Source organism: Tympanuchus pallidicinctus, unplaced genomic scaffold (assembly GCF_026119805.1).
Source record: "Tympanuchus pallidicinctus isolate F22 unplaced genomic scaffold, pur_lepc_1.0 scaffold5, whole genome shotgun sequence".
Lineage (NCBI taxonomy): Eukaryota > Metazoa > Chordata > Aves > Galliformes > Phasianidae > Tympanuchus > Tympanuchus pallidicinctus.
In genome coordinates, this window is record NW_026294769.1 from 42,552,423 (window position 1) to 42,574,947 (window position 22,525).

General features: G+C 36.9%; 1 protein-coding gene across 2 annotated transcripts in view; it reads right to left on the bottom strand.

The window, feature by feature from the left end:
* Positions 1–1,142: 1,142 nt before the first annotated feature.
* Positions 1,143–22,525, bottom strand: part of ARMC1 (armadillo repeat containing 1) — a 30,130-nt gene continuing 8,747 nt past the window's right edge. For both annotated transcript variants that reach the window (XM_052704785.1, XM_052704786.1), the window contains 4 exons: positions 7,071–7,260; positions 3,713–3,829; positions 3,550–3,624; positions 1,143–2,975 (listed from right to left, as the gene is read on the bottom strand). In XM_052704785.1, coding sequence (XP_052560745.1) covers positions 2,784–2,975; positions 3,550–3,624; positions 3,713–3,829; positions 7,071–7,260 — 574 coding nt within the window. In that variant the 3' untranslated portion in view covers positions 1,143–2,783. The remainder of the gene's footprint in view (positions 2,976–3,549; positions 3,625–3,712; positions 3,830–7,070; positions 7,261–22,525) is intronic.

Genomic DNA, 22,525 nt, shown 5'->3' on the forward strand with positions numbered 1-22,525 from the left:
TCACCGAGGCACAGCTATGAATCTCAATTTTGCCTCTACCTATCCCATCAGCATTTGCTCTTATTATGTAGAAACATGGTAGTGATTATTCTATTATGCTTTACATTGCTATTACCTTAGGACAATTCAGGATCTTAAAGCATCATGCAAGGCAGTGAATTCCTTGGAAAGCAAGAAATAGCTAGAGCAATGTGAGACCACAACTGTCTGCCAGTTTCAATTCTTTCTGCAAGCCTCTATTTTATATTTATTTAATTTTCATCTCCTTAAGTCAAAGAGCTTTATTACCTTTCACGTGACCTCTGAAAAAGGATAAGTATGAAATCATCAACTATGTGGTTTTTGTTTACAAAAAGCTTTTCAAAACCAACTACCACAGTGAAGCTTGCTTATTTTCCCTAACAAAATATGTGCTAGACACCATCAGTCAAAGAAAACTGATGTTCTTAAAAAAAAAAAAGCTTAAGAATGAGAGATTATATCCTTAAGTAGCTTCTACTTACCTATTCTTTACAAAAGCTTTGTTTGAAATGAAAGTATGCTGTAAAGATACAAAAAAAACCCAACCCTCACTGTGCCATGCAGCAAAGGTCTCACTAAGACTGTTAACTTGTATTGCACTGTTAAATAAGATAACCATGTACTTTTAGTACCACAAAAAACTTGAATGTCACAACCTTTAAAAAGCCAACAGCAGCCATATTTTTAGTTATATTATCCTTTATTATTTTACAATATATTTCAAAAACTTTTACAGATGCCTTGAACTGTTCTACAAGAGCTGCAATACTGTCATAAAAGCACACCTACAAACCGAATGCACAAACAAACTTCATACCTACTGGTATAGAACCATTAATATCCGAAGGGTGTAGTCTTTTATTAAATAGATGTGCAGCAATGCAAATGCAAACAGATGTTAATGCAGAAAAACAAACTCTGCATTCATGGCTATAGAACAGAGGACTTTTTAAACACATTTGGTACTGTAACATTCTAGACAGCAATATGAGTAGTATTACATATTTAAAGCAATACATGCCCTGAAAAGCCTGTATTTTCAATCTGTGCGTGTAAACCTGAATCAAAAATAAACTAGTTATATTAAAAAACATGAGACACCTAGTCTGCCAACAAGCTTCTTTTTCTTTTTCTTTTTTTTTTTTTTTTTTGTCCTAGAATGACAAATAACTTGGGTGGGTGAATTCTGACCTGTGTAATTATTTTACATTATCATCCCTCTGCATTTCTGTAGTATTATGGAATGAATTTCCATAATGTGAACTTCCTGTATTCCTTGTGCACAGGCACAGGGGAATAACTTTGATGTGTTAAACTTTTTCTCCGAGTCTCCAAAGTGGTAAAAATAGTTAACAACATAGGAAATACATTAACACACACCAAAAAAAAAAAAAAAAAAAAAAGCATTGGATAATGAGGTTTATATTATTATTTAAAGTTCTCAGCTGTACTTCTCTAGTGCAGAAAGCAGTGGCACTGCAGTTTTCAAGCACTGTGCATAGAATCCTCTCAGGCACACAGTGCATACTAACAGCTCAGATCTATATTAGTCTCTACCTACAAAAGTTTTGCTTTTATTATCATTTCTGGTCACATAAATTACTAAGACATCTTTAGACCTATACTGTCTGTAAGTAACAAGGTAAAGCCAATTGTTTATACATGTTTTTAAGCCTGTCCAAGTTGATGTACTTCTATGGGAAACTCATGAAGACTTAAGAGGAGAGAACTTACAAGTCATGTCTGTTAGGTGAAAAAAAATAAAAAGGGTTATTAAAGTCTAAATTTATGAGTGGCACTGTGGCAAAAGAGGCATTCAGTTCTGCTTTATTCTTCAAGTTCATTAAGTTTCAGTTACCATTTAATACTTCCTAACACCATTTCTCAGCCAAATACAGCCTCCATCCCTCTTCAAATAGAGCTGCAATAGGCTGTCACTATCTTAGACCACAGCTTTTTTGCTACTGTCTTCCCAACTAGCCTGAAGAGCAGTCAGTGGTATTTATTATTTATATACATGAGCCAGTCACAACCATCATTACAAATATGTTCTAGTTTATTTACTGTACAATGTATGTACACATTCTTGTGTTTACTCAATCCCTTATTTCATAATCTCAAGCACTCCAATGGTTAAATTCAGACTGAAAAAAAAAGCAATACAAATACAATGGTTATAAGTTTCAAGAATGTAGTGATGCTAGCTTAATAGCAAAAAGGGAGCATCATGCTCATTCTGTGAAAAGGGTTGGCAAAAATGAACGTAAAAAGAGAGGCAGACTGTATATTTTTTTTCTGTATAGTCAGAATAGAGAAAATTCAATCAAATTAGTCCTAAGGGATGCAGAAATAAAAAGGGCATTTTACTTAATACACATTTAGTTATTACGATTTTTCATTCACAGAGGCCCTGAGTCTTAAGTTAAATGGATTCTCCCTATCATGTGCTTTATGTGAAGTCAAACCTAAAGCTCTATACACATAAATGTCTGGTATATAATAGTGGACCCATTTTTTAAAAAAAGTGAGGCAATAAAATCTACATGAAAAACAAATAAAGGAACAATTTGATTGGAGGCCTCTGTCCTTTGACCCCTGTCCTGTCAGGTCAAATGTCCAATAAAATGTAAAATGCAGCATACATTTGCGTAATCTAAAATTTTTGTGATAATTTATTGCAAATTGCACTTGGCAGTTCACCACACCAATGGAAAACTGGCCCCCCTGTTGGCTCACACAGTCTTTTAACACCAAACACAAGTTCACCAGTAGAAAGATCTGGATAGAAAGTTTGCTGCTGTGCTGAGCCAGCTTGCTGCACCTTCTGGATGTGACCCAACACGAGACACTGCTTTATCTTGTTCCTTACTAGGGCTTTCATCTTCTGGTAAATACTCAGGTAGATCTGTATTCTGTTCTACTTCCACTGGAGTATCTTGGAACGGAACTAGCATCTGATGAAACATAAGGGATTAAAATCATGTCAAATGCTGCAACTTAAAAGAAAAAAATGGAAGTTTTATATTCAGGATTATAGGCATAGATGCTGTGAGACTCCCTGCCCAGACAGTGAGTACAGAAATTGACACATCTAGAATCTACCGTGCTTGGAAGATATACACAAAAAGCTCTGGCTTAACATGGAAGAAAGATAGAACTCCAACAGCTGTAAGTCTTCTACTATAGTTATGAAATTAAAACATGTCAGGAATTGATGCTACAAAAAAAAGTTTTTTAATCTGATTCTTTTCACATCAAGAAAACATAATTAAGGAGAGAAAAGGTTACAGTATTTTTGTCCTTTTTCTAAATAGTTCAATGATAAGTTCTACAAAAGTGTTCTGTGTACACATGTCCTGACACATAATACTCTTTGTTCTCCTTAGGTGGGTATTAGACCCAGTTACAAGATTTTGCATGGCATCAAGTGTTATGGACACAGTGGTGCTTATATTAGAAACAGAGTGAAGCAAAGTCAAGAAATTTCAGGAGTCAAGAAATTTCTGTTTAGAAAGAGACATATCCTACCTCCTCACCACTTTCACTTTTTACAACTTGCTGTGCCTTCATAACTTTGGTTGATGCTATTGCTGTTGCCAAAGCCTAGAACAAGTGCAAAGAAAAATAATCAAGAACTTAACATAACAAAAATACAATAATGCGAGGATCTGGAGAATTACTGAGCACTTACCTCTGCTTTTAAGTCTGAGCGAATTCGGACCACGCATCTCTGAACAGCCATTTGAAATGTAAAACTAATAACACCTTTAATTTTCAGCAAAGCTTCTTCACAAAGATTTCTTCGAGACTAGGGAAAAAAAAAAGCCCCATATATGAAGTATTTACACAATACAGTACGTAAAAGCTAACAATTGCTAAGGAATTCCTGTACATCTGAAGGCAGGTAGCTATTCAACAGCAATTATGTAAAACAGAAAAACTAAGACACATATTTATGCACACAAATATTAGATTCTTTTGTCACACACAAAAAAAAAAGAAACTGCTTACACTTTAGAAATCAAAGAAGGATGGAATCAACTGTAAATAATTAGAGAAAAATGCTGAAAAGCAAAGAATGTTTTTCTCTGTATGATCAGCAACACAGTCCCCTCTGGTTAAGTTCTGATTGACTGAAGTGCTCATTGATGAGTAGTTAGTGTTTAAGTTGCTATTTATCAGACACCTTGCATCCATACTGACTGAAAGCATCAGAGCAGCTGTTCTATCTTGCAGTTGCTTCGACTGTGGCAGCTCATGGACATCACTACACAGCATTATTTCAAAAGGGAAAATATTTGGTTGATAACCCTTAGAATGTTATGTTTAAAGCAAGTGACATTGCCTACTGTGCTGTAGCATTACATCGATCTGTACTAGTTGCATCTGTTCTATATTATCTTTGAATGTTCTATTTTTCTTTCCTCTTAGTATTTGCATGACAAGACAGCTGTAACAGAAGGGAGCAAAATATATTTGGAGAGACTGCTAGCACAGAAGGGAAAAAATAGAAAGATGCACTATATCAGAAATGAACTGACAGTATTACAAGGTTCAAAATAATGATGTGTTTAACTTTTAGTCCAAGCTTTGGTGGCGTTTTAAATGCTAAGTTATTTCAAAGCTTATTAATGTTAGTTCCCAAATACCTACTGGTCAGTATCGGGTACAGTTTCATGCACAAAAAGTCAACAAACTTATTTTAATCTCTCCAACAACTGACTGAATCAGTTTGTTGTCAGTAGTTCAACCTACACAATGAAACAATCCATTTGTATAAGTTTATGTACTGAAACAACATTTTTGACAATAAAAATTAACATTGTAAGATAGGCTGCATTGATTATACAAAAGAAGTATCTGATGCAAAGATCACAGTTTGCCTTCCACGAGTGAATGTCTAAACTACTTTTAGACACAAGAAGCAACTCATTTGTAGCTTCTTGGCCTAAATAAATAACAGTTGTATGGCAATGCTGTAATAGAACTTGACTGAGATCCCAAGTTAAGTTGCCTTAGGCACCTCAGTTTAATTCACAACAAGGTTTTCAGTGATCAGGTAATTCATCTTCTTGAAGACGCTTCTTAAGGATAACACTTACCAACATCTATTCAGAACCCTCAACAAGCTGGTAGTTTGGAATTTTCCAGCTTTGCTGAACAAATGTCTTTTGAAAAGTATGTCTAACTTTGGCAAATGAGGCACAAAACCCATCAAAATATAATTCCTGAACTACTGCTTCATTATTCTTTTAATTTTCAAGCTTATAATCTAATTTGGTAATTAGACCTTAGAACAAAAACATCCTGCTGCACACTAAATAACAACTGACCTTTCCCCTCTCCTGCTGAAGTAATCAATACTTACTATTTGAGGTTCTGAAATACACAGAAACGTTAGGAGTTGTCATCTTTCCTAACAGCAGCTTTTTGTCTCTAATCCAAATGACTGAAAAAACCCAGAGGTAAATTGAGAACACAGTGTTTACTGCCCTGCATTTATTTGCTATGCTGCCTGACACTCAGCTAACTCTCTTTGCTGGTTAAGGTGGGTATGAAGTGTTGAATGAAACTAAGCTGCTTTTATTGTTCACATCTTTCATCATTTTCCAAGTCCCCAACTTAGTCCGACATTTTTAACAGCACTATAGGGATCTTTAACCATTGGATGGGAATCTGGAGTATCACTAGCATTTCTTTAATCAACTGATGAAATACAGAGCTATTTACACTGCATATCTCCAGCTAGCACACAGTCAGATTGTTCTTTTCTTCAACAATGAGCTAAGAAAGCATGCTGGGGTGCTCCAGGCAACAACAGAACCCTGCAGTTTTGCTCTCTGGATCTGAATATCAAAATTTCTTGCACTTTTTAAGACGAAAAGCGAATACCTTTGTCTCAACACCTGAAACATAAAACTCCACATATCTGCCTAGGTTCCATTTGTCAAAGTACACATGAAGATGATTTTAAGATAGAATCGAACTACAATTCGCACATCTAAACTCACAGTCAAAGTGGATGAAATTTCTTTCTTGGAGAGACCTATGAATAAATAAACCAATTATACAAGTGTAAAACCAAAACCACCCATTGAAAAAAAAAAATCAACAAAAAAATAACAAAACAGGAAACAGACACTTCAGAGTACAAAAAACAACTGCCTTCTTAAGCAGAGCAAGCAGTGGACAGACAAAACTGCAAAAAATATTTACTTTGCATAAAGTGAGCTACAACAGCATGTTATTTCTAAAGCAATTAACTATGGTCTTACGAAAACAGTATGACGGGCATGTTGTTGATGAACTGGGCTTGTGGACACGCTTACTTGGCAAAATGTAAAGCAACAAAGCAAAGGATCAGGTCTGATCATTTAAAATGGGTACAAAACCAAAGATACAGAGTCCGGAGGGCACTTGTGGATAACATGCTTAAACAGTCTACATGCTGTTTGGCAGCCGTAAAAAGGCAAACATGGCCCTGGGGTGTTATCTACAGGGGTATGGAAGATAAATCCGTAGAAGTAATTCTGACACTATATAAAGACTCAGTGAGACCTCATTAACTCAAATGCCATTCTGGTCACTACAGTAGAAAAGATCTCACAGTCAGTGAAAAGATGTAGCAAAACCAACTCAAAGAAAACACCAGTGTTTCCAAATTAAGGAAAATAAAGAAATAGCTGTTTAGATCTCTTACATGTAAATGAACTTTTTTTAACATTGCTACAAGCACAAGACATTGAGTGAAACTGCTATAGGTACCTTGTTTATTCTATTCTCTCTTGAAGAAGAAAAGAAAGGAAAAGCGGGAACAAAATGGTTTTTATAGTAGTTAAAAAAGGAAACTTGCCTTACAAATGTCTTTAGACATTCTAAGTATGCTCACTTTATGCAAGATTTTGTATCAATCCTGTGGTATGAAACATAATTCAAAGAAACTGCTGATGATATCACACACACAACTAGCTGAAACACATCACTTGTGTGTGCAGAACACATCTCAGTACAGTGTGCCTTATTTACACAAGTGCTGAGGGTCTCCTTACCGAATCATCAAGGCCATCGATATGTAAAACCACTGTCTTAGCACGTTTATTTGTGCTGCCAAGGAAAAACTGGGCTTTCCGTCGACGATAATTCATTTCATTCACATTGTCCATATCTGACATGTTGGAAGACTGAAGGATGTCATAGACTTCAGAAGCCAGAAGTTTAGTCTCTCCAGGTGTAGTGGTCCTTAAGGAAAAAGGGATTAAGGTGTGTAAATGTTTATTTTTACATTAGTTTTCCAGCTATCACTTATGTCCTAGCAATTGAAATACTATATTCCACATGCTAGAGAAATGCAATTACACAGTCAATACATAGCAAAAAAGTTAAAATGGACTTCTAAAAAGGAAACAACAAGAAAAAAAATCCAACAGTACTTCAGTCAGTGAACGGCATATTCAACCACTTTCTGTCATTTGAATCTAGTTGAAAATGAGTGTTTAGGCCACTTTTGTACTCATGAGCTCCTGTTCCACTCACATTTTAGCACTCTCAACTGAACAGAACTCGGTCGTGCTTGTTTTAACTCCTTACAAGGCATCATACAAATGAGAGACCAAAAACTATGACTAAAACTTTACTGGGGCTTGGAATTACAGAAATCTATTTCCTTATTACACACTCTCCAAATTTTAAAGCTTTAATTCTTACATAATCATAAACAAATCATGGTTCTTAAACTACATGAATACAGTTTACATTAGCTGGACAACCAGAAACAAAAAGCAGCAGTAGATTCTCAGCACACTAACATTACTTCAGTCACATGGAGGTTTGTTTGTTTTTAAATAAAAAGCCTCAATAGTTTTAAGATACTTTTTTTCCCACTTTCATCATTACATAACAAAAATTATTTCTCCGTGGAACTGTAACCTTCGCAAATGTCTTCTTCTCAAAAGTTGCTGAGCAACAACAGCAAAGTAGAATCCCAGATTATCTTAAAAATCTGAAGGATATGCACTTTTCAAATAGAAAAATGAACATACAATAATTTCTTATGATTAATGAAAATTAATTTTAATAAAGAATATGAATCCACTGTCCAAACTCATTCTTGTTTTAATTACACTACTACACTGATTTAAATCCACGTGCAGAAACAAAATTATTACAGCATGAGCATGCAATTAATCTTAAAACAGTGAATCTGTGATTCACTGTTTTGTTTAGCAAAGACCAAATAACTAACAAGTACATTTGGAATTGTTTTTCTTGTTTCCTATTTTACTTTCTTAACTACCATACATTAAACATCTTCTCCATCCTAACACATGTCCAAGAAAGAAGAGTGAAGCAAGCACGTTAGGAGCTGGTTGGATATTAGGAAAAATTTCTTCTCAGTGAGTGGTAATGCATTCCAGGCTGTGCAGGGAAGCAAGAGAGTCATCATCTCTGGAAATGTTCAAGAGCCATGTAGATATGGCACGAGGAACGTGGCTTAGTGGACATAGTGGGGATGGGTTGACCGCTGGAGTACATGATCATAGCAGCCTCTTCCAGCCTTAGTGATACTCTGAATTCACAACCTGCAGGGCTACCAGTTAGCCTTCTTTCCTTTTCCTTCTGTGTACATTGATCAGGCAGCACCACTTCAGAGAAGTACACCTGAGTTCTTGTGGTCACTCAGAACATTAGTAAGCATTAGAATTCAAGGAAAAACAGATGGAATAGCAAGTCATTGCCTAAACCTAATTTAGCACATGTGCAATTTTTAAATACATGCTTACATTCTGCTTTTCAACCAAGGAAATAAAATGCTTAAATCAATTCACAGAAACAAGTGCTGAAAACTCACAATCTCCTCAGGAGATGCTCCAGGCCCCACAACATCTCTGTAGCCTCTGCTGGACTCTCTCTAGAACCTCCCTGTCCTTGTACTGAGAAGCCCAGGCCTGGACACAGTACTCCAGATGCGGCCTCACCAGTGCAGAGCAGAGGGGCAGGATCACCTCCCTCAACCTGCTGGCTGCTCTTTTTAAAGTACTCCAGGATTCCATTGGCATTCTTGGCCACAAGGGCACACTGCTGGCTCGTGGCCAACCTGTTGTCCAACAGGACCCCCAGGTCCTTCTTTGCAGAACTCCTTTCTAGCATGTCAGCCCATAAGCTCTACTGAGGCGTGCAGTTACTCCCCCCTAGGTACAGAGCTGTGCACGCATCCTTGAGGATGAACATGAGTGAACCCCCTCATGTTCTTTCCCACCCAACTCTCCAGCCTGCTGCTCTTATTTGATACAAGCCCTCTAAGTTACTCCCAAAACAAGTCTATGCAGGTAGATATGTATACACACACAATACACTCAAATAATTTTCTTTATTTTTACATGAAAGACTAATACCATCTATCACTACATTGCAAATGATAACACAAATTATCCTTTCTACATTTAAAAAAGTCCCTAACACAAGATTTTACTTTTAAGAGTAGAATCTGTTGAGCTAAATGAGCAACTGTGTAATGAAAAGAGCCTGAAGTTCAAACACTACAAATGACATAAGAATACGTGACGTAAGAATGTCAGATTGCAAGGCAATCTCAAAAATAACAATAAAATAACACACACAGTTTCATTTTGCACTAATGCACATACTTTCAGCAATTCAGTTACAACAAAAAACAACAAAATCTCCCACAAAGCCTTCTATAATCAAATGTACTGGAAAAATGAGTTAAGAGAAGTTTTGCATCAGTCAGTTACACATTCATTAAAGCAATATACACAACAGCTATGAAAACAAAAGAAACCTTGATTTCCCTTAGATAAACATGGATCTGTAAATAAAACAAGTATAAAAAACCCTCTCTAGTGTAAAACCAAATGCTCAACAACGTTTTTATGCACATATATATGTATGTATATGTTATATATGTAACAAGACAAAAAACAATGAAACTACATGTAAAATTGAAAAATATTAAACTAACAAAAGCATCAAAAATAAACTTGACATATGGGCTGTGGTTTTGTTGCCTGAAATGAGAAAAAAAATGAAACCTTAAAGGAAGAGAGTACCGAAGACACCATCACAAGCCCTCTCATCAATTGTGTTTTAGTGATTTTTGACGCCCATATTCATCGCCATCTAATCCAGCACTGCCACAGCAGCAGAAGCAAATTTCTGCTTATTTTTCTGCCATTCCTCTTGAATGGTACTTCATTACCACAGAAGGTGTAGGAAACTATTACTGAGTCACTATGTAGTACCTAGTCTTCTGCTGCTAGGGAAACGATCATCTCTGGCTGCAGTAAAGTGAGAGAAAGAGTTGGCGATAACATCTTACATTACTTCAGCAAGATTTAGAAGATGCCTGTCAGAAACCCAAACCTTTAATTTTAACTGTCTTCTTGAATTCCTGTCATCCTAGATTGCTGCCTGTCCTTCCATTACTCAAAACTGGCTGTGTAAGTATGATGGACACAGAATCCAAGTGACATGTGCTGTATCTGTGAGAAGAGGATAAAAGAAACAATTCTCATTTTCTTTGAAATTAAAGTCTACAAACACGGTCCAAATGCTGCAGATGTTTTTAACATATTTTTTAAATCAGGACTTAATATTTTAATATAGAACTTAACAAGAACACTAATGGCCACAACTCCAAAGGTGTATTTGATGTGTGTAAAGTATGTATGCTTGGACAGAATGGGTTCGTAGCACATAGCACTATGGTTGCATCATCAGCATGTGATCTACATACAGCATCATAAATGATAACAGAATGTGCCCAACAGTTCTCCCAGTATAGTCATATCTGACGTAAATGTAATGTAAACAGTTGTTTCCTCCTTTGGAAGGATAAAGGTTAAGGAAGACTAATGAAAGAGTCTTTCTCCAAAATGGGAAAATACAGGACACACATATTTGTTTTTATATATTTTTATATATGTATTTTATGTATTTTTATATATGCATGTGCATGTATAGAGAACCTACTCTATCCTTTCTATAATTCTGCATATATATATATATTTATTTAATATAAACATATGCACACATGCACCCCAGAATCAGGAGGAACAGATGCAACCACAACCCTGCTCGAAGTACAGCAGACCCTGCGAAAATGCACAGAAACCACCATATTCGTTTCCTTAATGGCATACATTATGCTTTAAACAAATATTAGCTAAACTGGTAACAGAAATGCTATAATGGAATTTCATTAGAATGATCTACTGAGCTTATAACCCAGACACGGGAGATTTTCAAATTAAAGAGGGTTTGCCAAAGATTTAGTAACATCTCAAATACTATCAAAAAGACTTGTGTCATTTAATTCCATACTTAAAGCCCAGACACACTTATGCAATGACAGTGCTTTTGGTTGTATTTAATCAATTTGTGATGAGAATTCAAGGCTCTTGAAAATCTTTGAACCATCACTGCAGCTGGGACAGGTGCCTGGGAACTAGAGGAAAGCAACTCTTATTAACACTTATCTTCAACAGAGGCAAGAAGGAGGACCCACAGAATTACAAGGTGGTCAATCCCTGGGAAAGTGGTGGAACACCTTAATCAATCCTAATCGATTTCCAGGAACGTAAAGGAGAATGTGATCAGGAGCAGTCAGCACTGATATACCAAAGATAATTCTTACTTGGACCAGAGTGCAATGATCAGCACAAAGTCTGATTGCAGGCCACGTAACCCAGCAGTTAATAACAGGTCCAGTTCTGTTCAACACCTTCACTAATGGTCTGGATGACAGAGTGAACCCTCAGAAAGTTTGCAGATGACACAAAACTGGGTGGACAGCGTCTGACTCACCAGAGGATTGTGCTGCCATCCAGAGGGACCTTGACAGGCTGGAGAAATGGGCGGACAAGAACTTGATGATGTTCAACAAGAAGTGCATAGTCCTGCACCTGCAAAGCATCAGCCCCTGACCTAAGTACATGCTGTGGCCACCCAACTGGAAAGCAGCTTGGTGCAAAATGTGCTGGTGGACACCAATTTGAACATGAGCCAGCAGCATACCCTTGACAAAAAGAAAGCTAATGGTATGCTGTGTTGTGTTAAGCAGAGTCTTGTCAGGTCATGGGATGTAATTCTTCCCCTCTACTCAGCTCTGGTGAGGCCACACCTGGAGTGCTGTGTCCAAGTAGGCTCAAAACTGGGACTGTTCAACCTGAAGAAGGAAAGGCTAGGGGTGATTTTATGCAATGAAGATGGAGCTTGGCTCCCTTTAGCAGTGCCCAGTGAAAGAACAAGAATCAATGGGCACAATCAGAAATACAGGAGTGTATGTTGGAACATCAGGAAATATTTTTTTTCTCTGCGATGGTGCTTGAGCACTGGCATAGGTTGCCTAGAGAGGATACAGAATCTCATCCTTCTCCAAAAGCTGCCTGGACATGAGCCTAGGCACCCTGCTCTGGGTGTCTCTGCTTAAGGAGGATTTGTACCAGATGGACCTAAAGGTCTTGCCAGCTTCAGCTGTTCCAATGATTCTGTGAAAACCTTTAGAAAGTTCAACTGAATGCCATACTAAATTGCCTACTCATAGACATCTAACATGAACTGAAAGTGAACCGAAAGTGAAAACAACTCCAAGATTTTATTTCTATAATAAATATAATGTGGTATCCTATATGGAGAAAAAAAAAAAAAAAAAAAAAAAAAAAGCACAAGACAGAACTTAATGGATTGACATGAATCCTTTCCAAATTTATTGGGCAAATGCAACTGTTTTATGTCCTTAAGGCCATTGATACATTTTATTTCCAGATGACCAATTTCTTTCAGAGTTCATTCTCCCTATATTCAGAGATAGAAACTGCTGCTACCTAAAGGAGTAGTAAATTGCAAAGAATTGCTATATTCTGTGAGAGAGAAAAAAAAACCAACACTAATCCTTGATTCTAGAAGTGAAACACAGTGATTGACACAGTTTTGATGAAAACTTTGAGCATGAATGACAAGCCTAAAGAAAGAGCATGATATTAGAGAAAAAGCAATCTGTTTCAAGACAGTTATCTGATCTGGCGGGTTTTTTGGGCTGTTCTGCTCCAGTGCCAGGGCAAGATTCTTTCTTATCTCCAAGAATGTTGCTCTTTCTTGTGTGCTTTTTGTGTATCCCATGATATGCTGGTCTCACAAGCATATGGCTGCTCTCCTGACTCATTCCAGGCAACAGGGAAGGCATTTGAAAGCAACTCAAAAGGGAGTACTACTTCAGCGTACACTTTCACACAGTCCCAGGAAGGTGCTATCACCACGCTACCCATTCCAGTACACCACTTGTTCAGTTTCACTGAGCCCTAAAACAGATAGTAAAGGCCAGATAACATTGTAAAGCAGTTGTCAAGAAGGATTTACCATCCCTTTTCTTTAAAATAAGTCAGAATTCTCAAATATGTAGAAAGCAGGATGCTTGCCTATCCAAAGGCATATCAGCATAGCAGTGGGTTAACAATCAGAAATCATTTCATAGGGAAAACAAAAGAGCCTATAGGAGTGGGAAGTCTGAAGTGACACTCAGAGCTGCAGCACCACAAGCCTCTAAATCCAGAAATCAAGCAGCTGGACTGCTCCATGTCTGAGTGCAGTTGTGCGTGTGACAGCACCCTAATGGTATCAGCCAAGTGCTAGCTATACGTCACCTTTATTTACTCCAAGGCTGGCACACAATGTAAACTAGGCAGGGACAGACAGACTTTCCTAGAGAGCTTTCCAGACCTGCAAGATGCTACGCTTCCAGTGTCTACTTGCACTACTTGTGTAGTAGTACTTGATCAAGAGATGCTAAGTTGGGAAAAGATTGGAAAAGAAAAAGGAAACCAAATGTCCTCAGGTGGATTTTGTACTAAAAACAAGAAATACTTCACCAACATTAGGAATGAAGATCACATTTCCTAGTGCCACGTCCAGCTCAACTTAAATCTAATCTTAGAAAATCAGAGAAATATCATGTAAATATTGTGATTGATGGTCTCAAGACTGTTTTAAAAAAAAAAAAAAATCAAAAATCAAACCTACACTGTATTACTAGCACAAGTTGCAAATCTGAGTAAAATCACAGTACAATTCATTAGCTACGGTGAAGTCAGCGACCACAATATAATCTTAAACATCTAGCAAACAGAATAATTACCTAATGCTTAGACTGTTCCCTTGACTTATTCTATTGTCCTCTGATCACAAGAAGAGAACAAATTTACAAGAATGGGATAACAGCATTGTACATATGCCATATGCTTAACCCGTCTATTCATCCAATTTTGTTTAACTCTTGCTATTTATATGCTAAATGGAGATCAACTTTTGATCTTCCACAGCTTGTTTTCTACCATATGGACATGTTCTCCATCACAAAAAAAAAAAAAAAAAAAAAAAAAGGGAAAAAAATCAAGGCCTGTTACTCAACTAAATTCAAAAGGGTTCAGAATAGCATTTGCTAGACAAGAGTCTGCATAAACACAAACTCCACTTCAAATTTCACAGTAGCTAGTTTTAACATCTTGCCTGCTAATGAACAGTAATTATTTAATGGCCTTATACGACAAATCATGTTCATTACATGGCTTCAGCAAATTGCATTGGCATTAAAATCTTAAGGGTAACACTGCTCCTCGGTCCTTTCCAGTGCAAGATATCAAATGCTGGAATTAGAAAGGTAATCCTTACCAATAACAATGCTGTAGCAATCAGGTAGGAATACTGGTAGTTCTGAATTTAGGCTCTGTCCATAAGATTTTAGGAACATGAAGGAAGCCAAATGCCACTTGTTATCATCTATTCTAATGCCATTAAATTTGTCACATAATAATACACAATGGTAGTACATTGTTATATGGAAAATCCTTATAAGCCTTCAAAAGCAGCTCAATTTTTGACTACTAAACTTCATCTGTTTATTTCTCTGAATTTTTTTTTTGACAAAGTGAAAAAAAAAAAAAGGTTGCAAACTTAGGTTTCCTTGAACATAACCTGTGTAAACAACTACAACAGCAACCTGTAGAGGTAGAAAAAATAGATTTAGTCTGCATGGGCTTATTTTGCTTTTTTTTTTAAAAAATACATTTGCCAATATAGTTAATATATACCTATTCAGCAGAAATTTGAAGTAGGTAACTTTGAAAGCAATGCCTAATTTAGAGATCTTGTTTTATCTCAAACTACCTGTTTGCAATTGTGAGGTTATTGTTATGTTTGTTTTATAAAGCAAACCAGTATTACCAGTAGCTTCAATGCTATCCAAAAGGACAGCATGTTTCTGTTTTTTTTGTTGTACAGACACTTTGCATGAAGGTCAAAAGCTAGGGACAAGCATCATCCGCATACTTTAATCCAAAAGCAGACATTTGACACTAGCAAGGAAAGATGAGAAACCTCACAGATGTAAGTATCTACCTCCTCCCTTCTCACAGATAAATGGCTCTAGACTACAATACTGTCAACCCATACCTGCAGTATTAAATACTTGACAATAACATCTACTATTTTCATTTCAAAGCACCTTAAGCTTCCTTTGCTCTTTATTTTAGTGAGCTGTCAGGAAAAGTCAGCGTATCATTGAAGAACCTACCTCAGCACTTTTTCTTGTAAACTCAATAGTAACCAGTGAAGGTCACTATTTCTAAAATACTTCGACATCAGCTGACTACAAGGTTTATTGAGTGTTAAAGGCACCCTGAGTTGCCACTATTCCTGTCTCTTCTGCCAATCCACATAAAATCTTTTCCCTCCCACCTCAGTACTGCATCCCACTACAAAAACATTTTCCTTTTGGCATTGTCACATCAAACAATTTTTTATGCACTTAATTCAGCACAACAGTAATTTTTTTTATTGCCATATAGTACATGATTTTGAAATATATATTCAGATTGTATTGTTTAGTACATCAGGACTCTTGCAAGACTGCAAATAACTTCATTTTTTAACATTCAAAACCACAGTCCTTCAAGAGACCATTATTTGTTTAAACAAAAGGTCTGCAGAAGAAAATAGGAATTAAAAAACACCTTAAGCTCACACTACTTTGTCAAACAGTTAACTTTATGCTCCAGAAAGTTTCTAAGTAAGGAAGAAATTGCCTGAGACATTGAACACAAATATATTTAAATCCTTATCAGTATTTTATACTTCAGATATTTTTTGCAGTTTCCAAGTTCTCCTCTTTATTCTGCAATATTCTTCACCATCTTTCTTGCCTACAGTGAAAAACTACTAGATCATTTTCAAAATTCCCAACTCATTTCTTCACTTCTGAGTAAAAAGCACTGAAAGCAATTATGATTGTTACCCACTCTTCACAAAAAATAAATATTGGACCATGGTTGCTGAGACAGAGACAAACAATGAAAAGCCACACAACCAACAGCCACGACGCACATGCCAGACATCAAGTGCAAGGTCGAATCGTAGAAGTAGCAGTTTGGACAGCGGGAAGTAAAAGCAAACTGAGAGAGGAATATCTAATAGAAATTGCAGAAAAGTAACGCATGAATGAAAATACAATTGCACAAAAAGCCTAATTTCAGGGTTAACAACCACTTCAGCGGCTAGAGAAGACACAGTACTGATTGTGAAGAGCACAGTAAGCAAACAGGTTGAGTAGAATAAATGATCATAGAATGGCCCGGGTTGGAAGGGACCTCAAGGATCATGAATGTCCAACCCCCCCTGCCATATGCAGGGCCACCAACCTCCCCATTTAATACCAGACCAGGCTGCCCTGGGCCCCATCCAACCTGGCCTTGAACACCTCTAGGGATGGAGCATCCACAACCTCTCTGGGCAGCCTGTTCCAGCACCTCACCACTCTCTCTATAAAGAACTTCCCCCTGACATCCAACCTAAATTTCCCCTCCCTCAACTTAAAACCATTTCCCCTTGTCCTGCAGTTATCAACCCTTTCAAAGAGTTGATTCCTCTCCTGTTTGTAGGCTCCCTTTAGGTACTGAAAGGCTGCAATGAGGTCACCCCGCAGCCTTCTTTTCTCCAGGCTGAACAAGCCCAGCTCCCTCAGCCTGTCTTCATAGGGGAGGTGCTCCAGTCCCCTGATCATCTTTGTGGTCTCCTCTGGACTCTCTCCAACAGCTCTCTGTCTTTCTTGTGCTGGGGGCTCCACACCTGGACACAGTACTCCAGATGGGGCCTCACAAGAGCAGAGTAGAGGGGGACAATCACCTCCCTGTCCCTGCTGGCCACCCCTCTCTTCTGATGAAGCCCAGGATGATGACTTGAGTAATACCACTTTGACTACAGAAAAGTCCCAAGATGAAAGGAATAATGTTGAAAGTAAACAAGTCCATTGCATGTTTCAGTGCACAGAGTACAGATCCTTCCATTTGGTCACACATTCAGATTCTTCTGCAACCAACTGCACACACACCAAAAGAAAATATCAGTGTGACACAACGTCCCCCAAACTGCACCACTCAGAATAATGGTTGAGAACAGGTTTTTAACTGCCAACTTCCATTAAACCCTGAAAAATAAGTCCACAGTAATACTTTGATATTTAAATGACTGTTTTTATCCGAACCATTGGCCATCAAGTCTTGGACTGTTCTTACAAATGACATTCATCTATTGAGCTTTTACACTCTATTTGGTTAATCCTACAAAAATAATTAACATTCTCCCAGAAAGTCCATTATTCCACAGCTGAAGTCCAATTTTTTGGATGCCACATCATTTTATTACCACCTAAAAACGCTTTTTGTGTTTTGTTATCATTTGCATCTGTGCCTGAATCTGTGTTGAGTTCATAGGTCCCTATGCTTTCATAACACTAAGTCTATTACAAGAATACAAAAATATTTTAAACAACAATTTAAAAACAATTACTGAATTCTTTATAGTTTGCCATGACTCTTATAAACTAAAAGACCAAAAACCTTGACATACATATATAATAAACAAATAAACATATATATATATATATATATATACACACATGCCTTAGTGAGGTAGGCTGCCTGTGACATTGAACCCATCTGCTCCCCGATTCCTCCAATCCCTCCTATATATAATCTGCAAATACCAGGAAGTTGTTTAGCAGACAAAAGTAGTATTCAGCCACTTAGAACAAACACAATGTTATATTTATAGAGGACATATTGATTTTGCTTGTAATTCCCAATACTGCACTGTTTGTGGGACGGAGGGTTTTTTTTGGCACAAGATGCTTTTCCAAAAATAAAAAATAAACCACTTCTGAATTTAAGATTCCTTAAGGAAACTTAGACACAGAGGAGGGATATTTGACCACTTTGCTTCACAATACTGAAAGAAGCAGCCTGCAGGCATCCTCCTACTGTGACCATCTATTATTAACAAGCACGTTGTTACAGCACTGAACAGACTGGAACCCCACAGCCCAAAGAGATGCACCAACAACCAAGGATGTAATTGTCTATAAGCACTTAACTTCCAATAGGCAAAATAAAACAAAGCAGGTAAAGCAAGTATGCTTGGAAAGATAACAGGAAGGAAAGAACAGGAAAGAGAACAGGGAATAGAGCATCTTCCAGGCCAGGAATTGAAGTATGAAAAAGACGAAGACATCTAAGCGATGCAATGTAAATTAAATTCTGGAAACAACATTTTTGTAACCTTCTGCTCAAGGAATATTTAAGACACGTGATAACAGTGATTTTCCAAGAGAAATCAATTTCTCAGAATCAGAAGTATGGTACAATTCAAAAACAATCATGCAACGGAACCAAGCTTCCCATTACCCATTGCCTCAGTCATCTCTCCATTTTGATGTTAAACAAACAAAAAAACCCACACAATAATGACCAAGAATGATAAAATTACCAATTAATGTACAGAAAATTAAAACCTCTATAAAGAGCTCTCTCTTTCTCATTTTTACATTAGAATACTCCAATCAATAGCATACATTCTTAAATATAGTAAACATGGAAAGTTGTCAGAATTTTTTAGCTACATTTTCATCCCAAATATTATCCTGTGGCCAGTGATGATATGGTAACATCTTTTCCACTACCCTATCTGCCTTTAAAGATGCAATTTCCTTTCTTGTTAATTAATACATGGCCTTAGCCCTGTGCTCCCCCAGCCATTCTTCCTTTCTCACAAAGGGGACAAAGAAGTATGTCATACAACTATGATGGTAAACCTGTTGTGATACTACATTCCTGCTGCTTTTATTTCAGCAAATACTACTCTGCTCTGCTGTGGTTGTGGTTTTTTTTATTATTTTGTCAGACATCATAAATTTAAACTTGGCTGGTTTCAACGAATAATTAAATTTTCAAAAAGTATAGGTAATTAAGACAACCAAAAATTAAAATTGAGTAAGAAGTCAGCAATTATAGACTGCATGTATTTTACCATATCTGCAAGGGACTCTAATTAAGCACATATTAATTGCCCTAATCTTCTTAGGCAAGTAATAAATTGAAAGAGCTGATTAATGCACTGGATTTAGTTCAGCTTGTTAAATCTGACACCCTGGCAAAGGAAGACTATCTTGAAAAGCTCTTTTAGCTAAGTAATTGGAATTTTACCCTCAATAATTTCCTATTCCATAATAAGAGCTATTCAGTATATTGACTCATTGTTTTTTGTGTGTTTTTTTTTTTTTTAATACACGTTAGTTATATTTATGTTTCATTATGCTACTCATAAAGATCAAGAAAAATTATAAACTTCGACCTTTACTGTCCACAAAAAGTCATTTTCACTCCGAACACAAATTAGTATATTTCCTTGTAGGCTATAAATCCTAATTAATTTTAATTCTAGAAGCTGCTAATAACATTTTATAAAGTCCATACGGACACATTAAGTACTCCATACAATTCATAAAGCCAGCAACCAAACTAGTTTTCAATATTAAATAACTGCTATGACTACTGGAATGCAATGAAGTACAGCTCTTCAATCAACTTCCACCTCTTGTCTTTTTATTTATTTATACACGTGCTTGTATGCATACAAGTTCTCAAACAAATTCAATAGAAGCATTTTTTTTAAATTGTTTTGTTATTATAAAAGACATTTGGAATCCTCTATGTAAGGATTTTAAAGGTCAGATTTCTCCCCACCACACTTCTTATTCTTATTTTGCAGTTTAGCAAAACTCAAAGGAAAGATGCATCAAACCTCACCTAAAACTAAGCAGGTCTGGATGCACAAAGACAAAACCTTCCCTGCTAAAAAAATGCAGCAAGTATGGAAGGGATTTTTTAATATTCAAAGAGTTTGTCGTGAAGTATTCTACGAAACTTGAACAGCTTCTCATATGTGCTAAATAACACAGAAGCTTATAAAGCCTTTTATATGGAGTATCTCAGAGTCATACAAGTTGCACATCAAGTTTAGTATGAAAAAGCACCCCAAATATATATCACTCCTTTCAAATTTTTATTCTGTAATCCTCAGAGCTGACATTTCATATTGCTGCTCTACAGCCTGTAAGCTTCAGTCTCTAAACCTAAAATCTGTTATTCTTCTGTTCACAAAAACTAGTATTCTTACATTTTGAAAAATCATTGTCATTGACTGTGAACCTAAAACTTATCCTTTATTCCTTATGTGAAATGGAATGAGCTGACTGATCATTTTAAGAAACAGCAGCATGTTCACAGCTAACCTGTAACCCTTGCTGTAAATGAGTATCACAAAGCTCATCTGAGAATACTAGGGGACTGCTAAGCCAGTGAAATGAGAACTGCTGGTACCTCAAAGAGTTACAGTTAAACCTGGATGCCTCTCATGTAACTATTTCCTGTCCATTTTCTGTGATGCACTACAGAGAGCACTTCTCAGACAAAAAGGTGGCAGTCAGCTCCAATTTTCATCATAAACTGTCTTCTGAAGGAAACAGTACTTTACATACGGGATAAAGAGTTCAAATAAGCGCTACATTTTTCTTCCATTGGTTGTATCTCACTCTCAACAAAAGGTTTGTGGGCTGTTCTGTTCTGCTGTACTGTTAGAACAATCTTAATTAGCAAGCCAGCTATTTACTAGTTGATGGCATCATCCATTCAAAATTTTCAGATCTGTTAGATCAGTTTGGTGTAGGTGAGATACACACAGTTGTCAAGAAATTCCACTCCTAAACCTAAAATCTCACTAAAGAGTTTCAAGGCTTATCAAGAGTCTCTTAAATGATGAAAGAAGCTCTCAAATTTCAAGATGAGCATAGTGGAAGAGAACTAGAATTCTAAAACTCCTGACATTCAAAGCATAGTGTTTGCTACTTCAGCGCTGAACTGCATGAAGCCTAAGGGATGCAAACTGCATAGTTGTCAACCTGACTCTGTGCACGTGGGCTACCCTTCACTGCTTGGGAAGCAGTAATACCATCAGTGATGGAATACAGTTCGTAACAGTTCAGCACTGAACACGGAAAGCCCATGAATATTGTTCACATAAGAGAGAAATCAATGAAAGTGAATGGTGACAGTTATAAAATCCTTGATAAAAAGGCACAGTTCACATCACAGGATGCATTTCACCTGTCAAGATAAATGAGCTCTGGAAGACAACAGAAAAAATCCTCAAAAATCCCAATTAAGTTATGGATTAGAGTGATGAGTTAGATATTCAGATTCCAGAAAGCACAATGGAATGAATAGAATGAAGTCACTAAGACCAAAGCATTTATTACTGCATTTATTAATATTTAGTTTCAGTTCAAAGAACAACAACATTTTCTGAGAAATTCTCCATTTTGTACAGCAAAACTGAAGAAGACCTTGCTGTCTCCCCTACTGACTTTCTAACAGAGAAAAAAAAACAGACTTTTTTTTTTTTGTGACACAATTTTTCATCTAGCTTCTCAGCAGTTTTTACTATCTTTCTCCATATTTCTCCGGGCAAAACAAAACTTAGCTTCAGCATTTCTTGTCAGCATTACAACCTAAAATCCTGACAAGCACACGACAAAGTCTTGTGTCTGAAGATGCTACATATTTAAATTTTCATCATATCACACATTCCAAATGTTACAAGCACATAAATCAAATATATTTTCTTACTCTTGCCAAAGAGCTTTCTAGAAAAAAATGAATCTACAAAATACCCAGTTTTTAACTGACTTTTCTCTCCTCTTCATGTTTCTGAACTTTATACCCTTTTCATCTCTGAATCGTAGAACGGTTTGGATTGAAATGGATCTTACAGATCATCTAGCTCCAACTCTGTGGTTGGAAACTCTGCCATTAGCATGGGAACCTCCCACTAGATCAGGCTGCACAAAGTCCCATCCAACATGGCCCTGAACACAGCTTCTCTGGGCAGCCTGTTCCAGAGCCTCAACACATTCACAGTAAATTATTACTTCCTTATATTTAATCTGAATCTACCCTCATTCAGATTAAAGTCCCTACCCCATGTTCTGGGACCACACTCTCTGACAGTCTCTCCCCATCTTTCCTCTTTTAGGTACTGGAAGGCTGACAGAAACTCTCCCCAGATACCTCATCTCCAGGTGGAAGAAGCCTGCCTCTCTTAGCCT